The following is a 25584-nucleotide window of genomic DNA, read 5'->3' as shown; positions in this document are numbered from 1 at the left end:
CTTCCGTTCCCATGACCCCTCACCCCAGCCTCCCTGCATGCTACCAAACTGGATGGAGAGAGAGGAAAGAGCCCTCCTATCTAGAGCAGCCACTGAGTTACAGTTTTCTGGCATATCTGAGGCAGGGAAACTGAGGCTGAGGAAACGATGTTTGCAGCTAGAAGGTGATGGTTGAGGATTAGAGCCCCCCTGGATGGCCTGGGGAGTGTTCTGAACGAGGTTTGGATTTTTGGATGACTTTCTAGAGCTGTTAGGGGATGTCATCACATCCTGGGGTTCTAAGCCAGGGCAGGGCACAGACATCTTGTCCAGGGCTAGCAGGTATATTCCAGGGGGCCCTAAAATTGAAACTTGCCAGAGTTAGTGAATCCAGGGTAGCCTCACACACAGGCAGGACTTGGCTCGTTCCAGTAAGACGGTGGGGGGGGGGGGGGGGAAGGCGACACCAGGCGGAGATTGATTTCAGAGCGGACAAGCTCCTCAGCTGCTTTTCACATCTGCTGAGGTCTGAGGTAACTCGCCAGCCCCCATCTCCCACTTCTGTTATCTGGGATAAGAAATTTTTCCTTCTCAGCCTAGAAGGTTCGGCTGTATCTTCTTGAAACTGAAGGGGGCGGGGTGACAGAAAAACGAAAAGGGAAAAAAAAACCCACACATTTAAAAAGAAAAATCACAGTGGTTAAATTCAAACCACATGGCCTACAATCCCAGTCCTGTGGGCCTCTGCTGCCACCTATGAGTGTTTCATGGAAGTGCAGCCCTGGAGCCCCAGCTTTTTCTCTTGGGCTTCCTCCCCTGTGCCTTTCTCCCTGTATGACCTCATCACCCTCTAGGGAACCTTGTGTGGGAATTTAAAGCCCACTTGAACCTTCCTGCCTCCCTTGTCTGTTTACATAAGGGGAACCTGAGTCGCAGTAAGAAGTCAAAAGACATATAGTATGTATCTACTGTATGTGTATTGTATACTAGTCCCTATTTTTTATTATTACTGTAGCCCTGGAGCAGGCAGATATTAAGACCTTTCTGTTTCCATCTATTTATTAGCCATTCAGGAAAGAGGATACAGCCCCCACCGCACCCTCACTTCCTGAGTCAGGGTGCCCTAAGCTCTGCAACCTGGTGAAGTCATCAACTGCTCTGATATTCTGTGACTCCCAGCTTAGATCACTCCACGCGAGTTCTTTCCTCGTCTGTAATACGGTTTCAGTGCTCTTTTATAGGCTTTGGTGCTCCTGGGACAAGGCAGAGAGGTGCTGCCAGATGTTTTTGTCTCTGGGGTCCTAAGACAGGTACAGTGTAGATCTGTAACATGTTGGAGAATGGCCTGGGGAGCTATCACGGGGTACTCGAGATTAGCACGAGGCATACACAGGACAATGCAGAAAACACCTCATTAAACACCAGCTTCCTGTACAAGTCCGCACCGAGAACATGGTGGTGTATTCCACACTCCGGGGGACTGAGATGGGCCAGCAATGTGGTGGTCAGGGGTTTTCTCGGGGGTTTTCTTCTGGACTGAGAGATGGGCCAGCCAGGTTCAGCCAGCAGAAGCCAAGCTTGAGCCCCAGTCTGGGGAGGGATGGCTGCCTCTTGTTCCTTACAGCCCATGGGTCTCTGGTTTTCTGCTATTGCCCATGCTGGGGTCCCAATCTGACCCCTCTGGGTCAACAGATGATTTCAAGCAGAAATCTTCCTGGCTTCACTTTTCTGCAGTATATTGAGAGCTCTGGGTTCGAGCCCTGCCCCCTACAGCCTGCACAGCCCTGGTTTCCTTGTCTGCCTCACTGACTTCCGTTTCTTCTCACTGTGAGTCTTTCGGGCACTGGTGGTCAGGTGGTGCCTGGGCTGAGTCCATGGAGAATGGGTCATCTCCAGGTTGGCAGCTAATATTGATGTCTGGGAACGCATCAGAACTGTCAGTTAGAATACCTGCCTACGCAGGGTATGTGGCCTGGGCTCCCTCCCAAGATGGAGGCTGGACTGGAGAGGTGGCTCAGAAGTTAAGAGCACTGGCTGGTCCTGAGTTCAATTTCTAGCAGCCACATGGTGGCTCACAACCATCTGTAGTGAGATCTGGCGCCCTCTTCTGGTATCCAGTACATGCAGGCAGAACACTGTATACTCAATAGATAAAGATTTTAAAAAGAAAGAAAGGAAGGAAGGAAGGAAGGAAGGAAGGAAGGAAGGAAGGAAGGAAGGAAGGAAGGAAGGAAGGAAGGAATAAGCAGGCTGCCAGGCCCCATGGCACAAGCCTGTAATTCTAGTTACTAAGGAGACTGAGATCAGAAAGTTCAAGGTTTGCCATGGCTAAAGATGAGTTCAGAGCTAACTTGGGCAACTTCGTGAGACCCCATATCAAAATAAAAAAAATACTGTTTTAAGTCTAGAGGAAGCCAGATGTGGTAACATACACTTGGTAGGCAGAGGTAGGAGGATCATTGTGAATTCCAGGCCAACAGGGCTATATATAGTAAGATCTTCTCTCAATAAATAAGTAAATAGGGGCCAGAGACATGGTTCTGCAGTTTAGAGCATTAATTGCTATTGCAGAGGACTTGGATTTGGGTCCCAGCACCTACATGGTAGCTCAAAACCATCCATAACTCTAGTTTCAGGGGATTTAACACCCTCTTCTTGCCTCCCAGAGCACCAGGCACACAAACATTCGTGTGTGTGTGCAATAAACAAACCTAAACTTGTTAAATAAATTAAATAAATACAAAGAAAAGAATAGAGGTACAGCTCAGTGGTGGGTACTTGCTTAGCACACGAGAATCCCTTCCACCACAAAGGGGAGCGTGGAGCAAGTTTTAGGTGTTATGTAGCCTCTCTTCTGCCTGTGTTCTGTATTCAAGGACAGCAAAGGCCCACCTAGTCTGAAGGACCCTGGGTCTCATCCCCATATGAGAAGAGTGTCAGCATCTGTTGTAAGGAGCTGATTGTCTGTCCCAGCCATCCAGAACCAAAATAATCACACGGAAACCGTATTGATTAAATCACTGCTTGGCCCACTAGCTCTAGCTTCTTATTGGCTAACTCGTACATCTTAATTTAACCCGTTTCTATTCATCTGTGTATCACCACATGGCTGTGGCTTACTGGCTAAAGTTTCATCCGGCTCCGGTGGGGCTACATGGTTTCTCCTGACTCTGCCTCCTTTCCCCAGCATTCAGTTTAGTTTTCTCCGCCTACCTCTGTTCTTCCCTATCAGGCCAAGCCAGTTTTCTTTATTCCTTAATGATAATCACAGCATACAGAGGGAGATCCCACATCAAGCATCATAGGCGATGTCACAGATACATCGACCTGGGATGGCTGTGAGAAGAAAATGACTCTGTCCATGTCTGTGTATAGCAAATGCTCTGTAAGTGAGAGCTCGCCCATCTGCTGTCATTTTCTATTTGTGGTTATTTGGAGTGTGACTGGCTTCGGTCATTATTGAAAGACCCTTCAGTTTTTAACCTCTGCCACATAACCACATGGTCAGTTACCCCAGATAACTGTGCAGTCATGTCTGTAGATGGCCGCTGACAGAGAAGCCACACAGATGTCATCCATAGTCCTCTGTCTGTTTAGGACTCTGTCTTGAAAGCTCCGTGGGCCCTGGAGCTCTCCCGTATGTCCCCACAGCACACTCTCCAGTCCTGGAGCTGCACCAAGCGCAGCTGGTCCCCAGAGAACTTTGCATCTTGGACATAGTGGCCTATGATGTAGCGCACCACGCCCGTCTACACTCTACGCTCCACCATACAGTTCGTGAACAGGGCAAGGGGCTGGAGGTCAAAACACACAAAGACACACAGACAGAGACACGGGTCTTCCTTGAAACAAGAATGCCCCCTTTATTGTGTCCAGGGCAGCTTATATAGAGAATCTTAACTGATAGCCATGCCCCAACCAACCCCCCCAGAAGCCACTCCCCTGTCATCAGGAACTCCTGAGGGTCTCGTGCTCAGAGCAGCTGCAAACATTACAAGTTGTTTACCAGAAATTCAGGATTTGGGGGGTTCACAGCTCCCAACACTCTGAGGCCTAGGAACTGGGAAACCTTAAGAGGCCTCTTCTTCCAGAAGGGAGGGTCTGTGGAGAGCAGGAAGTGGCCTAGGAAACCAAGGAGAATGGATGGGTGGGGGGAAGGAGGGGCAGGGGCCCCAGGAAATGAAGTGACATATCTACCCACATCCTAAGTAAGTGGCCCAGTGAGGATTTGAACCTGAAATATGTGGCTCCAGAGCAGCCATCTTGGTGTCCATACCACAAACTCCTTTGGGAACTTTTGTCTCCTTGATGACTCTGGGGACCAGAGGAGGTGGCAGCCATTGGGGAACAAATGGGATGGCCCGTAAGGCTGGGAACATGTAGTACCAACTCTACTCTCATGGATATGGGTGGGGCCAGGAGCACCAGACAGTCTGTCTGGCTAGGAGCCAGGGCCGAGTTCCCAGGGACGATCAGCCTTGATCCTGGCCTGACCTGTGCACAGCATTGTGTTCACCTCTAAAACATGCCTGTTTATATCATTGACTTGGAGCAGAAGAGACCAGAGGAAGGTGACTTGGATAGCCAGTAAGCCTGGGAAGTCCAGGTGAGCTCACCCCACAGGAAAGGGACCTGAAGGCAGTTAGGAGGACCCTTACTAGCAAGACGGCATCTTTAAGCATTGCTTTCCTGGTTTATAAAATGGGAGAGTTACAAGAAATTGAGCCCTGATGTAGGTTGGGGACCAAGGCGCCAGTTCTCGCAAAGCAGTAATGAGGCTTGGCCCTGGAAGCTGTGCAGACAGCATTTGTGATGCTGAGGAGCCCTCATGAGACTTCCCATGTTACCAGGGTGGGCAGCTCCGCGGTCAGACAGGCAGGAGAGGCTCCCGGAACTGCATGTCTCTCTTGGAACGGCCTTCGCTCTCTTGAGACAAGGTCTCATGTATCTCTGGCTGGTCTCCATCTTGCCTATTGAGAATGACCTTGAGTTCTGATCCTCCTGCCTCCACAGCTGCCTTTGTTGTTTGTCATTTCTTTCAGGACTTCTTCTTGTGTGTGGGGGTGGAATGCGTACACGTGTGACACAGCGTGTGGAGTCAGGGACAAGTTCTCTGGAGTTAGCGCTCTCTCTCCTTCCACCTTTTTGAGGCAGGCTCTCTCTTGTTCTCCTGGCTGTTTGTTTGTTTGTTTGTTTTTCCAGGTTTCTCTGTAGCTTTGGTTCCTGTCCTGGAACTAGCTCTTGTAGACCAGGCTGGCCTCGAACTCACAGAGATCCGCCTGCCTCTGCCTCCCAAGAGCTGAGATTAAGGTGTGCGCCACCACCGCCCGACTTCTCTCTTATTCTTTTATGCTGTGCTATACATTCCAGGCTAGCTAGCCTTTGTACTTTGTAATTTCTCATTTCTGCCCCCTATCTCACCCTAGGAATGCTGGGGTTACAGGTGCATGCTACTCCATCTGGCTTTTTATGTGGGTTCTAGTGATGGAACTTAAGTCATCAGACTTGAGTGACAAGTACTTTCGCCTGCCCAGCCATATGCTTAGCCTTCTCCTAACCCAAGACCTTATCTTTAAATTCCTAGAATGATGTTTGGCATCTGGTAGGTACTCATTAGGAGTTCACTGAATAAATCAAGTGTCATGTGTTTACCTCCCACTGAGCCGGTAATGCCATCCCTCCATTTATTTATTTGTCTTTAATCATTCCACCACTCTTTAATTGGTCCATCCTGTATCTAGCCTTTATTACCATTGGTCCCATAGTAGCTGCAGGACCGCAAATAGGGTCTTGTTAGCACTCAGACGCTGAGTCGAGTGGATGGTGTTTGGGGGCCCGTGAGATGGGGGAGTTCTCGACAGACCTGGTGGAAGCTGGAGGACCAGGGATTCCCTGAGACCGACAGAAGGGTGTTCTCAGAGCCAGGGGCCCAGCGGTCTTGTCTGGAATGAGTATTGGTCTAGTGTGGCTGAACCTTCTCATGTGATCCACATCCCATGGAGATACCCAGGGTGGAATATGGGTGTGGTATGGAAACGGACAGGCCTTCATGCTTACAAAAACTCTTTTTGGGGCTGGCAGGATGACTCAGAAGTAAAGTCTCTTGATGCGAAGCCTAAAGGTCCAAGTAAGGAGAGAGTTGACTGCCAAAAGTTGTTCTCTGACCGCCACACATGGACATGTGTCCACCCACCCCCACATATAAAAAAATAAATAATAGATAAATAAATAAGTAAATGTAAATTATGAGAACAAAACTGTTCTGTGACCTATTCCAAACATCCACAGAACTCTAAGAGGGGGATAAGCCGGGCAATCAGGGTGCATGCCTTTAGTCTCAGCCCAGATTGGCACTCAGGAACCTCAGAACGTTACTCGCATCAGGCGCTGGGTACCTGGTGCCCTCTGCCTCACTCTGGTAGACCCTGTCCTGAAAGAGCTCTAATGATGCCCTGTCTCAGCCGCTGTGCTACTGTTCCCTCCCTCAGCTTCCATTCATGGATCTGCCCCATGGGCACCCAGTGCCATGGCAACAGGCTTGGATCCCGTTACCCACCGTGCACTCCTGTATCTCTTGACCTCCGTACCTGTTCAAGGCCTCCCATGACTGCTTTCCCCCGGAAGCCAGCAACGGTGGCTTCATTCTTCTGAATGCTGTCCTGCTGGCACAAGTGAGGGAGGGAGGGAGGGAGGGAGGGAGGGAGGGAGGGAGGGAGGGATGGATGGATGGATGGATGGATGGGTGGGTGGGTGGATGGATGGATGGATGGGTGGATGGATGGATGGATGGGTGGATGGTTGAGCTGCACTCTGCCAAGACCCCTCCCACCCCACACATACTATGCACTGTCTCTCAGCCGCTAAGAAGAAGTGAGGCCAAGATCATGTAGTTTGAGAGAGGGCCAAATGGGAGGAGATACTCTGCTAGCCAAACATGGTTTAAAGATCTCCAGTGAGATCTCCAGGCAGCCAGCCCTCGGGCCATGTGTGAGTCCTGGCTGCCCACCCTGTACGTGGACGTTCTCCTTCTTTCCGTCCTCCTCCAGCACTCCTACCCTGATGTGGTGTAGGAGGTCCTTCTGCTTGTGTGTTGCTTTCATTGGTTAAATAAAGAGGCTGCCTTGGCCTTTTGATAGGGCAGAACTTATGTGGGCGGAGTAGACAGAACAGAATTCTGGGAGGAAAAAAGCAGAGACAGGGATTGCTGCCATGGAGCCAGCCGCCAGGTCAGACATACTGAATCTTTCCCAGTAAGCCACGACCTCGTGGTGGTGAACACAGATTATTAAAAATGGGTTAAATAGGGCTGGAGAGATGGCTCAGAGGTTAAGAGCATTGCCTGCTCTTCCAAAGGTCCTGAGTTCAATTCCCAGCAACCACATGGTGGCTCACAACCATCTGTAATGGGGTCTGGTGCCCTCTTCTGGCCTTTGAGCATAGACACAGACAGAATATTGTATACATAATAAATAAATAAATAAATAAATAAATAAATAAATAAAATTTAAAAAAAATGGGTTAAATAATGGGCCAGGCAGTAATTTAATTAATACAATTTCTGTGTGATTATTTCGGGTGTAAGCTAGCCAGGCAGAATGGAACAAAGGGCCCGCTCTCTCTCCTACTACACTGATGAGGAAGAGGAGGAGCAAGCTGTGGGGCAAGGCAGTCCCCTGGAAAGGGAAGAGACAGATGCATGCAGCTGGTTCCTGACTCCAACCTAGGGTAGAGTTTGAGATCCTTTGTGGGAGGGGGGACTGTGCTTTTCAGCACATTCCTAGGAGATCTTGGGCAGTCAGTCCAGGGACCAGGAAAGGGCCTGCCACACTTCTTCCTGCATTCGTTCTTTCATTCAATGTATCCAGGGGGCCCAAGGGACATAGCCGACTCCATTCATTGATGCAACACAAATTTACTAAGCACTACCCAGTATTGGCTCTGATACTGTAATAAATAAATAAAGATACTGTAATAAATCAAGATCATCTGTGCTGATCTTGCTACCCCAGAATCCTAGCCCCATGGCCTGCCTCTTCAGGTGTAACTGAGTATAATTCATTTGTGCCAGGCACAAGCATGCATGCTTGTAAGGCTCATACTCAGGAGGCAGGAGAGTCATGGAACTTTTTATGCAGTGCTGGAAAATGAACCTAGGCAAGAGCTCCACCAATGAACTGTATTCCCAGACCTGTTGTTTTTGGTTTTGTTTTTGTTTTTGTTTTTTTTCTGAGACCCAGGCTGACCTTGAACTTGCTATAGTTGAGGATGACGTTGAAACTTCTGCCTCTACTACCCAAGTATTGAGATTATAGGTGTATACCACCTTGTATAAGCAAAAGTTATAAGCACTTTTTTTTATAAAAAAAAAGTATTTATTGTGTATGTATATTATGTATTTTATGTTCTGCTTTCATGCACCCCTGCAGGCCAGAAGAGGGCATCAGATCTTGTTACAGATGGTTATGAGCCACCATGTGGTTGCTGGGAATAAAACTCAAGACCTCTGGAAGAGCAGCTAGTGCTCTTGAGCTCTGAACCATCTCTCCAGCTCAGCACTTTAAAAAAAAAAAAGGTTCTGTGGGATTTTGGGATTGGACTCAAGACCTCCCACAGGGAAGAAGGCAATCTCTCTTCTGCTAGTCTACATCCCCAGCAGGGTCTTGAATTTGAGGGTAGCCTGAGTTACATAGGAAGACCCAGGCTCAAGCAAACATCCACAGGAAGGAAGGAAGGAGGGAGGGAGGGAGGGAAGGAAGGAAGGAACGAAAAGAAAGAAGGAAAAGAAAGCTCATCTGCCCCTTGCTTAGCATTTGGGAGGTTTCAACTTCAATCTTCAGCACTGGTAAGGAAGTAGGACTGAATACAGGGATGAGGGATGGATGTCAAATGGATGCCCAGAAACTTGCACAGGCTGGCTGGAAAACAGAGGACAGCTATTGGAGACTGGTCTGTCAACCAATCATCCCCTGTGTCCAGTGCCTTGTCTAATGAACACCAAGGGCCCTTACCTCAGGGAGCCAGCAGTCTCCTGGGAGAAGGGATCTATCTAGTCATTGCTCAAATGTATTGTTACAGACTGCCTGTGGTTAGGAAAGGGAAGCCGAAGATATTGGAGACCATAGAACAGACACACAAGACCTAATCTGAGGACACAGGAGGTCTTCCTAGAGGAGGTGACTTAGGTTGAGGCCCTGAGGTAAGCGAGAGTTGGGTGGATAGCAGGGAACAAGGCTAAGCCTGGCTTGGGTGATGGAGGTCCAGTGTGCCATTGCTCAGGAAATCAGAGAGAAAGGGGGTCACCAGGGAGCTTGGTGAGTGCGGGAACCCCCAACATTCAAGGAGATGAAGCTAGCCAGGGTTAAGACACAGCTGCAGGATGTATGGACCACCTTTCTAGTGTCTAGTGGGCGTTGGTGTCAAAGTTGTTCATCACCCATTCCAAGTGGGTCTGTGTTGCACAAATTCTAATTGGTTATAATAAAACCCAGAGTCAGGTATTAGGGGGTGCAAGCTAAGAGACCAGAGAATCAGGGTACCCAGCCACTAGAGAGACCATTTATCTCTACCGAATCCTCTTACTGAAAAGGCGATCCTGTCCTCAAACTGCATCTCCAGATTGCCTCTGTCTCCACCAAACCTCAGACTGCAGTGAGCTCCTGTCGTCTCCCACCTTCTATTTCTCCCCCCACCCAGCCATATCATTCCTGTCTCCACCTCCCAAGTGCTGGGATCACCTTTGTGTGAACAACCACTGCCTGGCTGTTTCTCCTTTACAGAGTCAATCTTGTGTAGTTCAGTGTAGTAAGAGGGAGCAGCTTGTTCATCCCAGCCGCCCAGAACCGAAATAATGACACAGAAACCGTATTAATTAAATCATTGCTTGGCCCGTTAGTTCTAGCTTCTTATTGGTTAACTCTTATATTAATTTAACCCATTTCTATTAATCTGACAGTGGCTTACCAACAAAGTTTCAGCATGTCTGATTCTGGTTGCAACTCTATAGCGTCTCTCTTCTTCCCAGCATTCAGTTCAGTCTTCCCCGCCTACCTAAGTTCTGCCCTGCTACAGGTCCAAAGCAGTTTCTTTATTCATTAACCAATAAAAGCAACACATAGACAGGACCTCCCACACCAGATCAGGGTGGCCTTGAACTAACAGAGAACCCCCTCTACCTCTGTCTCCTGGGATTAAAGGTGTGGGCCACCTCTCCCTGGCCACTAGTGGCTTAGCTCTGCGCTCTGATCTTCAGAAAAGCTTTAGTTGTTAAAACACAAACAAAATATCACTACAGGTCTGGGGTAGGTTCTGGCCTTTTCCTGGGATTTGAGGAGAGGCACTGGAAGGGCTGGACGCTGATTTAGCTGTGTGAGGTGGTGACTCAGTGGGGTGTTTAGGGTGACAGCCCCTTCTTTATTACATCAGAGCCAGTCAGGTTTCCAGAGACCCGAGCTCGATTCCTGCATGGTTGCCTGCTTCTGCCATCCTGTCTGTTGTTGTTGAACAAGGAAGTCCACATGATTGTGAGCTGTGTTGGGTCAGACTCATGGGTGTCGGGATTTGGGATCTGTGTGGGTAAGGTACATATTAAAGTGATTGCCCTTGACCCTGACCTACTCTAATATACCCAGCACCTGGACCTGTTCTGTACTAACTCAGTTCATGCGTGGCTCCTGAGTGTAAATCTGTGCTTGCGCGCCAGATACAGCAGTGGACGCGTCCTTGTCCGCGGGTGTGTGTGACTTGTGTCCTGGGGCGGAGTGCGAAGCCTGGTGGCGAAGGGGCGGCGCGCAGGGGGCGGAACTTTCCCCCTGCTAAGCTGAGCGCTCGTTCGCTCGCTCATTCGCTCGCTCGCTCGCTCTCTAATGCGGAGGAGGCCGCAGTGCCACCGCCGGCTGCGCTCACACCGACGCCGCTGCGAACACTCCCTCCGCGGCTGGGCTGAGGACCGGGAGGAGCGCGGGTGGGAGGGGGCCCGCCGACTCGGCGCAGTGTCCGCCCCGGCGGCGGCCCGGCCGCATGCTACAGATGGTGAAGACCCTGGCCCAGTTCACCATCGCGCTGGAAGACATGGGCGATCTGGGCTCGGCTGCCGCCTCCGGGGAGTCCGCCGGGGGCGGGGGCTCTGACACCACGGAGGAACCAGGGGAGGCCCAGGTACCGAGAGGGGGAGGGGCAGCCGGGAACCTGGGTCTTGGCCTAGGATGTCGCAGATACAGGGGACGCGTGCGTGGGCAGATGCTGGAGAACAGGGCCTGGAACTTGGATCAGGCACCAGGAACCTGCCTGCCTGCCTGCCTGCCTGCCAACCCTGAGCTTGGGGAGGGCTGACATCAGATGCAGGCAGAGACTGATGGTGAGGACTGTGCTGGCGGGTTCTCTGGGCACTAAGGGTCTAGACATAGGGCAGTAAAGAGAATCAGATGAAAGCAGATTTGTTGCTGGGCTACCCTGGGTCTCTAGGAAAGCCAGATTTCCAGCCTCCTTCAGGTTTGAATGTGCTGGGAGTAGCCAGCATTGCTTCCCCTTTGCCATCTCCTCACTGGAACTATGGAGCCTGGGGATGTCATACTTCTGTGCTGTGGAGAAGGTGGTGTCCCCATTCCTGCCTCCGGCTGCCTCTCTGGAGGGGGAGGGTTCCAGGGATGTGCCTTGTTTTTGTAGGTTTGTCTGGGCCGATCCTGTTCCATGCTCTGGGCACAATGGGGACTAGGGCTCTAACCTCAGCCGGGGACTTTACTGTGTCATGTCCATGTGCCTTCATTGCTCCAGGGCTCTCGGCAGGATGTCCTAGCTCGCAGCTGGATAACTGGGCTGCATTTTCATCTTGATACAAGGCATCTTGCCTTCATGGCCTCTCTCTGTCATCAGGGTCTCAATCTTCCACCTTCCCACACATCCTGGTCCCTGTGCTGGGGCCCTGCCTGTGGTGAGGGGATCTGGAGGGAAGCAGGGTTGGCCTTCCTGGAACAGGTGGGCCTGCCGATCTGGTTGACAGCTGCATTGTCCCTCCATCTCCTACCCCCGCCCCCTCCCATCCTGCCCCTGTGTCTGGACACGTGCGGTGACAAGGAGCTGGCCTTGTTTTCTGTGCTTTACCTGACAGCTGAATGATGATCCACTGTGCTGGCAGCAGGGAGGAGGCTGGGAGAGACGACATTGCAGTGTCAGCTCCCACTACCACCCCTGCCTCCTGGCCAGCAGGCCCAGCGCCAGCCCTGCCTCTCAGGAAACTTCTCTGACCGTGACCCAGGTTGGGGCTGGCAGGCCAGTGAGTGTGGGCAGAGGGTGGTAGTGGTGAGCCTCAAAGGCTGATTTAGCTATCTTATAGTCAGAAAACACCTGTGAGATGAGAAGGGATGGTGTGTGGACACCTCCTGGTCCCCGTCATCGAACCAGCGCTGCTTTGAGTTTTTAAAGGCCCCAGAAGCACCCAGTATAAACTGGCCTGCTCATAGTTGGGGTCTCCGAGGTAGGGCCTCGGGCAGACATCACAGCCCAGAGCTTGCAGAGATGGAGCAACCCAGCCTTCTGTGTCCCAAGGAGATGTTACCTCAGTAGACCTTAGCATGGGTGCCCCCTTCTGAGGGAGCCTCCTTGTCAGCTACTAAGGAACAATACTGATTCCTCAACTCATTCCAGGGTCAGAGGGAACAGCACCCGGGCTAAGCTCACCATGGTTCGAAAAGTAAGCAGGCAGCTAGGTTGTGCCTCTGGATCCTGGGCTGAATACTGAACTGCAGAGCAAGACCTAGGCTCAACTAGAAACAAAACAAATGCTAATAACCAGGGTCCCGCAGCAGACCAGGGATGGGCAGAGCAGTAACACATGTCAGCCCCGCTTCCCTCAGGGGCCCCTGAAGACTGGAGAGATATTCAAGCAGGAGCACTCACTCTGGAATTTCCACACAAAAAAAACCTACAGGTCTTGATGCCTGGAGCCCCAGGCACGGCCCAGCCAGATTGTGAGCCCCACACCTTGTCTAGGGCCAGTCTACAAGCTCGAGTGTCAGTATGGAGTTCTGGGGTCGAGTCCCCGTCAGGGCAGAGAAGCTGCTTTGGGACGGGTGCTATGTTGTAAGGTTCCCTGGATAAGATCGGGAACTGCTGAGGTTGGCAGCAGGTGAGTTCTGCCTCAGGGCCAAGCCAGGGCAAATCCTCAAACTTCTTCTAACAAAGTCTTCCCACGGGGTAGACTATATCTTGACAGAGGCAGGGATCCAGTCCCTTGGGATGAGTGCAGATGCTGAGTGACCCCCAGGGAAATGAGGAGACACAGTCTGGACTTGTAGCTCAGTTGGTGCAGTGCTTGCCTAGAGCACGGACAGAGCTATAAGCCAGATGTGCTAGTGTATGCCTGTAACCTAGCACTAGGGAAGTGGAGGCAGGAGGGTCAGGAACTCAAGGTTATCCTGGTCTTTTGTAAGTCCTTGCCTGAAAGGAGAAAGAGGCTTGGTGAGATGGCCTGAAGGGTAAGCATGAGCACCTATGTTTCCATCCCAGAATTGTAAAAGTTGGTAGAGCAGTGTGCATCTGTAACCCTAGTGTGTGTCTGTAAGCCTAGTGCTGGAGAGCAGAGATGGGCTCCCTGGCCTGCCAGGCTAGCTGTGGGCTCCAGGTTCAGGGAGAGACTATGTGTCAAAAAGTAAATAATAAATAAATAAATAAATAAATAAATAAATAAATAAATAAATAAATAAATAAATAAAATAATTTGGGAATTAATAAAGGGAGACACCTGACATTGGCCTCCTGTGTTCACACATGCCTGCGTGGGTGATAGAACCTGTACATGCGTGCACATAGATCCCCGCCACACATACACATGCAAAGAAAACAGATAAGAAATGGGAAAACCATGTCCTACACAGGTGGTCAAGAGTACTGGGAAAAAGAAGTGCCCAGAAGTAGGCCTGGTACGAAGAAGGGTTCTGTGTCCTAAGCGTCAGAACACTCTCTACTCTGCAACTTCTAGCACCAACTTTTCTTCCCGGGGCTGCAGTGTCTTCACCTGGCAGGAAGTGGCCGCATCTACTCTGAGGGATGCTGTGACATACAGCCAGGTCAAACATGTCTCTTAGCAGCAAGTTGGAACTTGCCATTTCCAGAGTAGTCCCTGGAGTGGGTGTAGCCGGAGGCATCGTCCTTTGTAAATATGAGAGTTTATTGTTGTTGGGTTTTTGTCTTTGTCCAGAACCTGTTGGGATGGGAGAACATGGAATACCCAAGCAGGGACCTGGCAGGGTGGAGGTCCAGGATGCTTTGGGAAACTATTTCTGGGGGCAAGAAGCAGGCAGGGAAAGGATCTCGGGCTGTGTCGATGAGCTTGCACGTAGCTGCAGGTGCAAGAGGCTAAGGGAACAAAGGCCCACTCACTTTCTACTCCTTTCCCCACAGGATATGCGGAAGCACGTCACCATGACCCTGCTGGACACGGAGCAGTCTTATGTGGAGTCACTGCGCACCCTGATGCAGGTGAGGCCCATGGCCTAGGCCCGAGAGCAACATTCCAAGTGTGGGCAGCAGGCACAGGGGTTGAGACCAAAGAGCTGTCTCCCTGGCACATACCACCACTGTGTAGAGAATCCCTGATGTGGCCACCCTGAAGGAAGAGGTCTCCCCCTGCAGGGGAGAGAACAGGAGTCACAGGGAGAGTGGGAGTCTCCACCCCATTGCTTCCATGTTCCCACAGCAGCCCTGGACAGCTTTGCACCTCCTCGAGCATGCCTTTTCTGACACCAGAATTAAATACTGAGTATCTACTGTAGGCAGGCCCTGGTCCAGGTGCACGAAGCCCAAGGGCAAGGAAAGAAGAACCCTGCTGAGTAGATGGGACTCTAGTGATTTTCAACCTGTGGGTCTCGAGCCCTTTGGGATGACATATCTGATCCCCTGCATATCAGATACTTGCATTACTATTTATAACAGTAGCAAAATTACAGTTATGAAGTAGCAATGAAAATAATTTTATGGTTGGGGTCACCAGAGCGTGAATTAAAGCTTCATGGCACTAGGAAAGTTGAGAACCACTGCTCTAGAGGCGTGGAAGATGCTGGACCAGAATTCGTCAGAGAGGTACAGTTGGTGGCATCTGCCGAGGGAGCCGCGTGGTGTGCAGTCTGAGGGGCTGGGTCTTGGGTGCTATTGCAGGAGCCAGCAGGGGTCTTGCCATGGGGTCCTTGAGTCCCAGGAGAAGGATTTGTACCACAGTGGGGTTCTGGATATTCAGTAGAGAGTTTTGAGTCAGGTGGGCATGTGGTTGGACTCGCACGTGGGGAATTCTGTATGACTGCTGGAACAATGAGCCAAACCAGGAGAGGAGGCCAAACCAGGGCTATGGAGTTCCAGTAAGGGCACCGACCATAGCAGAATGGGGCGGGGGCAGACACTTAGGAGGTGGTGGGTTCCAGGGATTGTGTCATGGGCGTGCGGTTCCCTGGGCCCCTAGCCTGGGAAAGGTGGAGAACAGAGGAGGTGTGGGCGCATCTATGGCAGGACCAGCTCTGCGTGAACTGCAGAGGCCCAGACCCTAAACGGAGCTCACAAGCACGATTAAAGATGAACTTGCTCATGCCTCCACAGTTCAGGGTGAAGTAGAACCCAGGAAATACCTAGAACTAATCAGCCTTCCTACTCTCCCTCTCCTCCTTTGACTTCCACAAATCTGTATAGAGCCCTTCTATAGACTAAACACTACTGTCTAGGCAGGGCAGGGGCGCCATTCAGCTGTGAGCCGGAGGGACAAGGACCTGTTCCCTGGAGCTTACAGGCTGTTCAGTGGGACAAGTCACACCTGGCTGCTGGTGATGCAGAATTCAAGGGTATTGCTGCACCCGAAAGGGAGGTTGATTCCGCCCCACGCCGCAACACTGACAGAGAGAAGGTGTGGTGGTGGTGGCCGGGTCCAAGGGAGGCTGGGGCTGGGGAACACTGTGGGGAGTTAGTGTGCAGTGGTCAGAGCTTCCAGCTGGGAGATGAAGTTGATGTTTACACAGGAGTATGAATGCGTGTGTACTAATCTGTGAACTTAAAATTGATTACAGTGTGGCTCAGAAGTCGCTCAAAAGAGTGCTGTCTAGCATGCAAGAAGCCCTGGTTTGATGCCCAGGACTTCATAAACCAAGTATGGTGTCTCACACCTGTGATCTCAGTGCTTAGGATGCAGAGGCAAGAAAATCACAAATACAAGGTCATCTTTGACTAACAGATAGTTCAAGGGTAACCTGAAATTCATGAGAAACTATTTAAAAAAAAAAACAAATGAAGGAAATTTGTCAAAGTGACAATTTTTTCTTTTGTCCTGTTTCACCACAAAGAAACACATTACCTCTGTTTTTTATTAAAATGCTCATATATATAAGAGCATAGAATGAACACTTCCTGTGTGGGTTCAGGGAAGGTGACTCTGGGTTTGGAGTGTCCAACAGAGACCTAAAAGATGGGTAGGGTATCAGCAGAGACCCCACTGGGGGGGATGGGCAGAGGGTACAACACCAGCAAAGACCAGGACAGCGGAGGAAATCAGGAGTGCCTAGTGTGACTGCCAAGGAGAAAGACAGGAAACCAGGCAAGGGCTAGGGTCTTCTGCGGGCACAAGAAAACCTGAGGAGGGATTCCTAAGATGTCAGACAGGAGAGTAAGGGTTGGTGCTGGTAGGGTCAGCTGGCCCTAGCTTAGGTCACTTACCTCCTTCTGGACGACAGGAATTTGAGTCACTTCCCTTTTCCAGGCCTTGATTTCACCTGTAAAATGAAGTTATTCTCATATTCTCTCGGAGTATTCGAAGATGGAAAGATGGTGTTGCCTCTCGGGCCTGTTGGCAGAGAGGAGTGGTGGTGTACGGATCAGGCAGGCCTGGCATCTGAGTCTGCTGGGCCCTATTAGCAAGCAGGGCTGGAGGAGAAGGCCTCTGGGTGGGAGGGGAGAGGTAGCGGTGAGCAGTGGATTATTCCCTGAACTTAAGGCCCAGGGGTACCCGCAGCCTGGAAGTGTGGATGGAAGACATCCCTCCAGGGTTCTGGAGCAAGACTCTGCTGCTCAAACTTTGCTTCACTTCCTGGTCACCTGTGCAAGCTGGAACAAATCTTGGGCACAGTTGTACCTCCCCTGCTCTGGCTATAGAGTGGAGATCATAATAGCCATTGTCCCAAATGCACATCTCAGGAGAGATGTGTAGCTTCTCACATACTGCCTGTGTGTATGTGTGCAAAATTGCTTCAACCTTTGTAAACCTTGTGAGAAAGAAATTATGAGTTGTCTGAACAAGGAAGCAAAGACTCTGGAACAGAGATGGGCACTAGCTCAGTGACCACTGCCTCCCAAAGTGAATTGGTAGGAGTCCTGCAAGACAAGAATTTAAGTAAAAGCATTAAGGCCTCTCGTGGTGGCACCTGTCTGTCATCTTGGTATTTTAGAGGTAGCAGAATGGGGAGTTTAGGACTAGGCTGGGCTGCAAAGCAAGAGCCTGTCTCCAAAACAGAAAACAATACTAGAGGAGCCAGGTGTGGTGATGTGAGCCTGCGACCTCAGCTTGAGTAGGCAACAAGGGGGTTGGGATTCAGGGCTGCGCTGACTACTTAGTCAGTTCAGATAAAAACAAACAAAACAACAGAAAGGAGCCAAGTGCCAAGGTCAGCAGCCAGGAGGTGGGATTTGAACCTGGGCCCTAAGTCTATTTCCTTTTCTGGTGTTACCCCATCCTGGAGTCCTGCCTTGAGTCCCAATACTTTCAGCTAAGAAACAGCCTTTTCCTGAGCAGTTTTCCTCCCCTTGGCTCCCTGCACCCCTCCTCTCCTGGCTTACATTGGGTGGCTGCCTCTGCTCGGGTTCCAGCTCAGGTGTGGAACTTTGGGCTGATACTCTTCAGGTGACCCAGAGGTGAGTGGTGTCACTTCTGCCCTGTGAGAAAAAACCGATCCTGACCCAGTCAGAGAGCTCTGATAGGGAGGACGGCTGCTAGCTACTCAGTCATCCTGAGCCTTTTCAGAATCTTCAACCAGCCAAGAGAATTATATTCAGCTTGAATTTCAAATTTGTTTTACAAAACAAGCAAATGTTTTTAAATGTTTAATATAAATGTTATTTTATAAATTAGCATCACATCTGCCTTTTCAAGAACCGCCTTCATCTTTTTTGGCTTGCAGTTGCAGCATGGGCCAGTAGAGGGCGATCTCTCCATAGGCTTGCCCGCGGAGGGCCAGTAGAGGGCGATCTCTCCATAGGCTTGCCCGCCGAGGGGCAGGCTGTTCATGCTTAGAAAACACCACTGAATGCAGATGTGTGTGGAAAACAGGAATTTTAGTCGCAGACTGCCCCGGAAATCCAGAAACCTTTTACCTAGTATTCAGTACAGGCCTCTAGTAACGTCGGAGTTGACTTCCAGGGCCCTGCCTGCCGTCACTTTAACTCCTCACCCGAGGTCCTCATGCAGTCCCGAGATGGAAGGCCTCCACATTTCTGTGAAGCAGAGTTCCCCGTACAGTCGCTAGCAGAGAGCATAATTTAATTGAGGTGGTTTTTTTCCCCCCTTAACGGTAACTAAAAAATACCACAGTGTATCTTAGATTTGGTAAAATGAGGTTTTGTTTTCCATATTCCTTTCATTTGAGTGCTTCATTTGACTGGTATAAACCAGATCTATTCTTCTTTTCTTTCTTTTTTCTTTCTTTCTTTCTGTTGTTGTTGTTTTGTTTTATTTTGTTTTTTTGTTTGTTTTGTTGTTGTTATTTTTGGAGACAGGGTTTCTCTGTGTAGCTCTGGCTGTCCTGGAACTCACTCTGTAGACCAGGCTGTCCTCAAACTCACAGAGATCCGCCTGACTGAGTGCTGGGATTATAGGTGTGCACCACCACCGCCCGGCTACTGGCTATTTTTTGAGATAAGATCTCACTATGTAGCCCAAGCTGACCTTAAATTTATGGTAACCCTCCTGTCTCAACCTCCTGAGGACAGATTGCAGGTGTAAACCACCACACTCATCTTTTGGGTCTTTCTTGTTCAAGGCCTAGCATGTGATGATTATCAATAAGTACCTGTTGGTCTCCTGGAAAGCGCCCCACCCTCCCATCTTGCTTCCCTCCAAGTCTTTTCTTGCCTCTGGCCTTCCTCCCCTGTGCCCTGTCCTCTGCTAAGCCTGGACTAGGCAAGAACACCATTTTAGGGGACGGGATTTTCCTGCCACTGCCAAGTTGCAGGCCCTGCGGAAAGACAGTGCAGGTGAGGTGGGGTGCCACCTCTGCAGGAGACACACTGATCCTGTGGGTCCTCCAGGGTTACATGCAGCCTCTGAAGCAGCCGGAGAACTCCTTGCTGTGTGACCCATCTCTGGTGGATGAGATCTTCGACCAGATCCCTGAGCTTCTGGAACACCACGAGCAGTTCCTGGAGCAGGTGCGGCACTGTGTGCAGACGTGGCATGCCCAGCAGAAGGTGGGGGCCCTGCTCGTCCAGTCGGTGAGTGTTCTTGCTGCACGGACTCCCGGTCGCTGTGCTGCTGCCGACCTAAGCCTCACGTTCACAGGAACTTGACGTTGATACTCACCCATCCTGGCTGCCTCTACTTAATAACCGTAGTCCATACCCTTTGGCACTTCTTACACTTGTATATCCTACACAGCATGTATGCCAGAGGCCCCAACTCTTGCATGAGTTTTTCAAGGTCCTTCAGTGGTGGCTCGAAATTTCAAAAGAACCACAAAAGCAAAAAACAAAGTTACTTAAAAAGAATTCATTAAACTCCTGTAAATGTGCTATTTCTTTAAAATGGCACTTATATATTTAAAAAACCTTTATGCTATATCTTATAATTTCCAAGAAACTCTTTTGTTGTTATTGTTTTTTTTGTTTGGTTTTTTTTTGTCCCCCCCCCCCCACAGGATTTCTCTCTGTAGTCCTGGAACTCACTCTGTAAACCAGGATGACCTTGAACTCACAGATAACCACCTGTCTTTGTCTCCCATAAAGGCATGAGCCACTACCATCCAGCAAGAATTCTTGATGATAATTAATATATCATAACCAAACTCAAATAAATGGTTACTCAGAGCCACATAATTATAAAAGCAAAATTGTAGAGAATCCTTCCAGAAAATTCAATAAACCAAACCAAAAAATGGTTTACATAGCAAGTTTAAAGCCAATCAGAATTACATTGTGAAATCCTGTTTTTAAAAAATAATGATAAATAAATCCAGCCCTGGAGAGATGGTTCAGCCATTAAGAGCACTTCTAGAGGTCCTGAGTTCAATTCCCACAACCACATGATGACTCACAACCATCTGTAATGAGATCTGGTGCTCTCTTCTGGCCTGCAATCATGCATGCAGGCAGAACACCTTATACATTATAAATAAATCTTAAAAAACAAATCCTGTTTACTTTGGGATGTGCACATGTGTAAATGTGTTCTTGATGAGGTGGAGTGTGGCCTTAGTTTGTCCTCTAAGTGCTGTTATCTCATCCTCAGCGTCACTAAGATCGACCTCTGTCTGGACCTGGATGGTGACCTCATCCACTCAGGCTCCAGAGACAGGGGCAGTTGGCACCTTAGATAAGAGGGACCATAACATCTTATCTTAGCCTGTTCTTGGTGTAGACACAGGAACCCAGGAGTCCTCACTTGCAGGCAAGTCCCCCGCCTAGCACCTTCCACCAGCCAACCAGACGAATTAGCCACCAGCATGTACCCTACCCAGAGCCAGAGTCAGCCACGGGAGCAGGCTGCAGCACGGCACCCACAGGGGCTGACTGGGCTGGGAAGGGTGTTCCTGGTGGATGGTGTTGGAGACCCGGTGACAGACGGTCTGGGCTCGCACACACCCCGGGACGCGTGCGTGTGCTTACACGTACACACACACATCTGCTCATTCAGCCGTTTGTCACATATGCAACAGACGGAGCAGTTAGATGGAGGGAGAGACTAGGACAGGGTGACGTGGTGCGGGACCTGCGTCTGCCTAACCTGCCTTCTCGCCACAGTTCTCCAAGGACGTCTTGGTGAACATTTATTCGGCCTACATTGATAACTTCCTCAATGCGAAGGACGCCGTGCGCGTAGCTAAGGAGGCGAGGCCAGCCTTCCTCAAGTTCTTGGAGGTATGTGGATTCGGGTCGGGATGGAAATACACTCACCTCAGGCTAGCTGTGGGCCATCTCAGGAGCTCTTGACCAGAGCACCATGGTGCTAGCAAGTGTGTCAGCCTCTGCCCCAAGCTCAGCTGGAGGCACTTGCTAGGAGCCTCTCGTCCTGACATGTTATCCCTCACATGGGGACTCCCTCCACTTTGTCTTGGGTTTCAGCAAAGCATGCGTGAGAACAAGGAGAAGCAGGCTCTGTCCGACCTCATGATCAAGCCTGTGCAGAGGATCCCACGATACGAGCTTCTGGTGAAGGTAGACATGGAGCTGGTTGGGCAGGGAGGCAAGCGCGGAAGTATGGGGCTAGGGGGTGCATTCTGTTCTCAGACTCCAGACAGGAAAGAAAGTCCAGTAATCTCCCCGGCTCCAAGGGCAGCTAAGCAGATTCCCATTTCCACCCAGGACCTTCTGAAGCACACACCCGAAGACCACCCAGACCATCCACTCCTACTGGATGCGCAGCGGAACATCAAGCAGGTGGCTGAACGCATCAACAAGGGCGTGAGGAGTGCTGAGGAGGCGGAGCGGCATGCCCGCGTGCTGCAGGAGATTGAAGCCCACATCGAGGGCATGGAGGATGTATGTCCCACCCTGCCGGGCTCCGCCCCCCTGCTGTCTGTCTGTCTGTCACTGAGACTGTGGCCATCCACATCTAGATCAGGGTCTGTGACCACAGTGCCCCACCCTTCTGTGTCTCCCTCCTCATCTGTCTGACCATGTGTCCCCGGCTTGGCAGCAGTGCAGTGTCCTGAACAGGACAGGACATTGCTCTGGCTGACCTGGTTTATAGAGTGGGCCAACCAGATCATTGCAGGATTAATGGGCTAATAATAAGTTTCTAAGACCCCTTGTTACTCCCACCCAACAGCTCCAATCCCCCCTGCGGCGGTTCCTGAGGCAGGAGATGGTTATTGAAGTGGTAAGAAGTATCCCGTTGGCTGCTTCCCCGTGTACCTCCACCCACCCAAGTTAATTCTTCCAGTGCCTGCTTCCCTCAGGTCTCCCCCAACCACAGCAGGAGCCCCAGTTGAGTCCTGACTCAACATAAACTGGGGGAGAGCCCTTTCCCCCTCCTGGGACTTGCTGTCCCTGTGGACACTAGGAGCATATGGGTAGGCCTCTGGACTGTGCACACTCAGCCTGAATCCCACTTTGAACCCTACAGAAGGCAATTGGAGGCAAGAAGGACCGATCCCTGTTCCTGTTCAACGACCTCATCATCTGTACCACCCTGAAACGGAAGTCAGGCTCCCTACGGCGCAGCTCCATGAGCCTGTGAGTGGCCAGGGTGGGGCTGGGTGGTGCAGGCAGGAGAGCCATTGATCTACCATGGGCTCTACTCCCTGCCCCAGCCAGAGCACCCCATTGGCTACCCACAGGTACACAGCAGCCAGCGTCATTGATACGGCCAGCAAATACAAGATGCTATGGAGGCTACCACTGGAGGACGCAGACATCATCAAAGGTGAGACTGACTTGAGTCTGTCCAAACGATTCTGGTGTTGGGTTCTTCCTCCCAGAAGTCTTTCAATGTGAGCTCTGTCTGGCGTCCGTCTGCCTGTCCAGCAGTTTTCCTGCTTTTGTGCCTTGCTCTCCGTCCTATATGAGGGGCTGGTTTTGAAGGACCAGGTTAGTGTCCATGCAGCCAGATCCAGGTATCCACATAAACCATCCTCGTGGGGCTGCAAAGCAGTCACCGTAACTGTAGGGAGACATTGAGTCTGCTGCTGATTGAAGACCCGCTGTTAGCTGGTCTGGTTCCATTCCTGCCTAACGCCCAGGAGCAGAGTCCCAATGACGGGTTGGTTAAGGGGACTCCGGTGGCTTGGGGCTGAACCTGCTAGGAGCTGGACACCCTGAGGACCTCTTCTGTTGTCCTTCATCCCCTCTTGTCTCTGCTGGCTTGTCACTCCAGAACTGACTCTAAGCCTACCTGCGAGGGGACTCAAACGAACCAGCTTATCCCACAGGGACCCAGGAGAGGACTGAGCCCACCTCATCTCTTCTCACTAGGAAACAGAGCAGCTGATAGAATGACCCACTCCCGGTCATCCCTCTGTGTGGCCAGGAATAAAGCCAGGTAGAAATGGAACAAAGCAGACTTTGGCGTAGGAGAGTAACGTTCAGCAGTAGGAGACTGTCTTAGTATAGCTCCGTGTAGTGACAGTAAACACCAAACCAAACACCAAAGACCAAAAATTCCAAAGTAGGAATTTATTGCTCCCTGTTCTGAAACCTTCCAGTACAAGACACATGCCCATCTGGTGTCCGCTGAGGGACCCGTTCCTCTGTCCTCACTGGGTGAAAGGGTGAAAGAAGCTGTCCTAGGTTTTGTGTTGTTCAGACAGTGTGGCGCAGACTCACTGTATAGACCAGGCTGGTCTTGAACTCACAGAAAGCTGCCTGCCTCTGCCTTCTGAGTGCTGAGGTTAAAGGCATGAATCCCATTCATGAGGGTACCACCCATCTGACCTTGTCACCTCCTACACCAATACCAGGGAAGTATTTCAGGCTTTCCCAGGCTTTGTTGGCCTGTCATATCCTCTGAAACAGCATCAGTCTGTGTCCGTGGTGTCCATGTCTCTGTAGGGAGTGCTGTCATGACCCCATGGTCGTCTTCCCATTCTGTGACCTACAACAGCTACCCATATGTACTGTATAAACAGGAGCAGAGAGGACAGCGAAACCTGTCATTTAGAAAAGAGCAAGAACAGCTTCCTGTCCCTTAATTTCAGTACTTAACTGCCCAGACTTGCAGTGAAGACACAGCCCCTCTGATTGTTTACTATCCTGGAGTGGACGTACACCCCAGGTAGTGAGGTGAACGTTCTGAGCTGGTCTGTAGGGTCGACCTCTTGGAATGGTCAGCTGTGGGAGAAGACCAGGAAATCAGGGCACTAGCTCCTTGTAACCTCCTTCCCAGGGAGGCAAGTCTCTCAGTCAACAGACTGAACCGCCAGGGCTGTCTGTTTGTCAGTTCCCCCATGAGGCTGCACCCCAGTGTCTTCTGGAGCTCACATGACCTACTGAGCCATCTCTACTCATCTAGAAAGTTCTCCAAGAGTCAGACACCCTGTTTGTGTGCTCCTAAACCAAGCCCAGTCCCCTCCTCCCAGGCTTGGGACTTTTCTGGAAGCCACCTGCTAACCTTGTTTCTGAAAGCTTGGGTCTGGAGACTTTCCAGTTGCTAGACCCGTCTCATGACCAGCTGCAGAAGTGTGTCCAAGTCTGACCTTGTCTTACCTGTCCACGGCTTTCTTCTGTCCCTGCCAGGGGCGTCTCAAGCCACCAATCGGGAGAATATCCAGAAGGCCATCAGCCGCCTGGATGAAGACCTTGCTACCCTGAGCCAAATGAGCAAGCTCTCTGAGAGCCTCGGCTTTCCCCATCAGGTCTGTGCCCCGAGCTGAGACAGGGCTGGGCTGGGACTTCCCCTGATCTTGTCTGAGGGAGAGACAGTCTTGGCATTTGCCTGAGGAAGCAGTTGGTCCTGTCACTTATCTGAAGGGGAAAATTATAGTCTTGCTCCCACTTCAGGGAAGTGACAGGTCCCAGGTCTGAGAGAGGAGACATCTAGCAAGGGGAGGGGCCCAGCCCTGTCTGTGGAGGGAGGAAGCCATTGTCTGAGGAGAGAGACAGGTCCTTATGTTCCAAGTGCAGATGCTCATGTGAGGCTTTGGTCTGAGGCCTGGAGTCTTTTCCCACAGAGTCTGGATGACGCGCTAAGGGACATCTCTGCCGCCGTGCACAGGGACCTGTCGGAAAAGCAGGCCTTGTGCTACTCGCTCTCCTTCCCACCCACCAAGCTGGAGCTGTGTGCCACCCGGCCCGAGGGCACTGACTCCTTCATCTTTGAGTTTCCCCACCCCGATGCCCGCCTGGGCTTTGAGCAGGCCTTCGATGAAGCCAAACGGAAGCTGGGTGAGCCAGGGTTCATGCTGGTATCTCCTCAGAGCCTCTGGGCAGTCTTCTGTCTTCCAGCAGCGGACTAGGACGGGTAGACTGAGACCTCTTCAGTGAAACAGCGGGCTGGGCATTAGCTCTGGCTTCCAGCTCCTCCCTGGCCGGGAAGGGGCTCCCAGACAGAGTCATTTTAGGATAGGGACTCCAGCGTAGACCTGAACAGCCAAGGCCTTCCTCTTCCTCAGTATGGCTGATTCCTGGGAAGTTATTAATTCTGTAGTTGTCTCCTCATTGTACAGAAGGTGTAACTGAGGCCAAAAGCAAACAGGGTGTAGCCCATAACCTCTTATTCTAGAAGGCCCTCCCTGGGGAGATTCTGACGGACAGGAGGAAATGGGATGGGGTGGGAACAAAGGCAGAGTAAGGTGGGTGCTAAGCGTGTGTGTCCCCCTCTGCCTGTCTCTACTACAGCATCCAGTAAAAGCTGTCTAGACCCTGAGTTCCTGAAGGCCATTCCCATCATGAAAACGCGCAGTGGCATGCAGGTGTGTGTGTGTGCGTGTGTGCACA

At 50.9% G+C, this 25584-nt stretch overlaps 1 protein-coding gene across 1 annotated transcript in view; it reads left to right on the top strand.

Moving 5' to 3' along the window:
* Positions 1–25584, top strand: part of Arhgef17 (Rho guanine nucleotide exchange factor 17) — a 56382-nt gene that overhangs the window by 21764 nt on the left and 9034 nt on the right. Inside the window, exons 2-12 of the mRNA XM_075971589.1 lie at positions 14374–14451; positions 19246–19428; positions 20953–21069; positions 21274–21366; positions 21514–21690; positions 21980–22030; positions 22277–22386; positions 22491–22576; positions 24385–24503; positions 24819–25032; positions 25486–25559. Of these exons, the coding sequence (XP_075827704.1) occupies positions 14374–14451; positions 19246–19428; positions 20953–21069; positions 21274–21366; positions 21514–21690; positions 21980–22030; positions 22277–22386; positions 22491–22576; positions 24385–24503; positions 24819–25032; positions 25486–25559 (1302 nt within the window). The remainder of the gene's footprint in view (positions 1–14373; positions 14452–19245; positions 19429–20952; positions 21070–21273; positions 21367–21513; positions 21691–21979; positions 22031–22276; positions 22387–22490; positions 22577–24384; positions 24504–24818; positions 25033–25485; positions 25560–25584) is intronic.

The sequence above is a fragment of the Microtus pennsylvanicus genome, chromosome 5 (genome assembly GCF_037038515.1).
Source record: "Microtus pennsylvanicus isolate mMicPen1 chromosome 5, mMicPen1.hap1, whole genome shotgun sequence".
NCBI classification, from domain to species: Eukaryota; Metazoa; Chordata; class Mammalia; order Rodentia; family Cricetidae; genus Microtus; species Microtus pennsylvanicus.
Note: the sequence above shows the minus strand (reverse complement) of the source record. Positions and strands in the feature narration are given on the sequence as shown.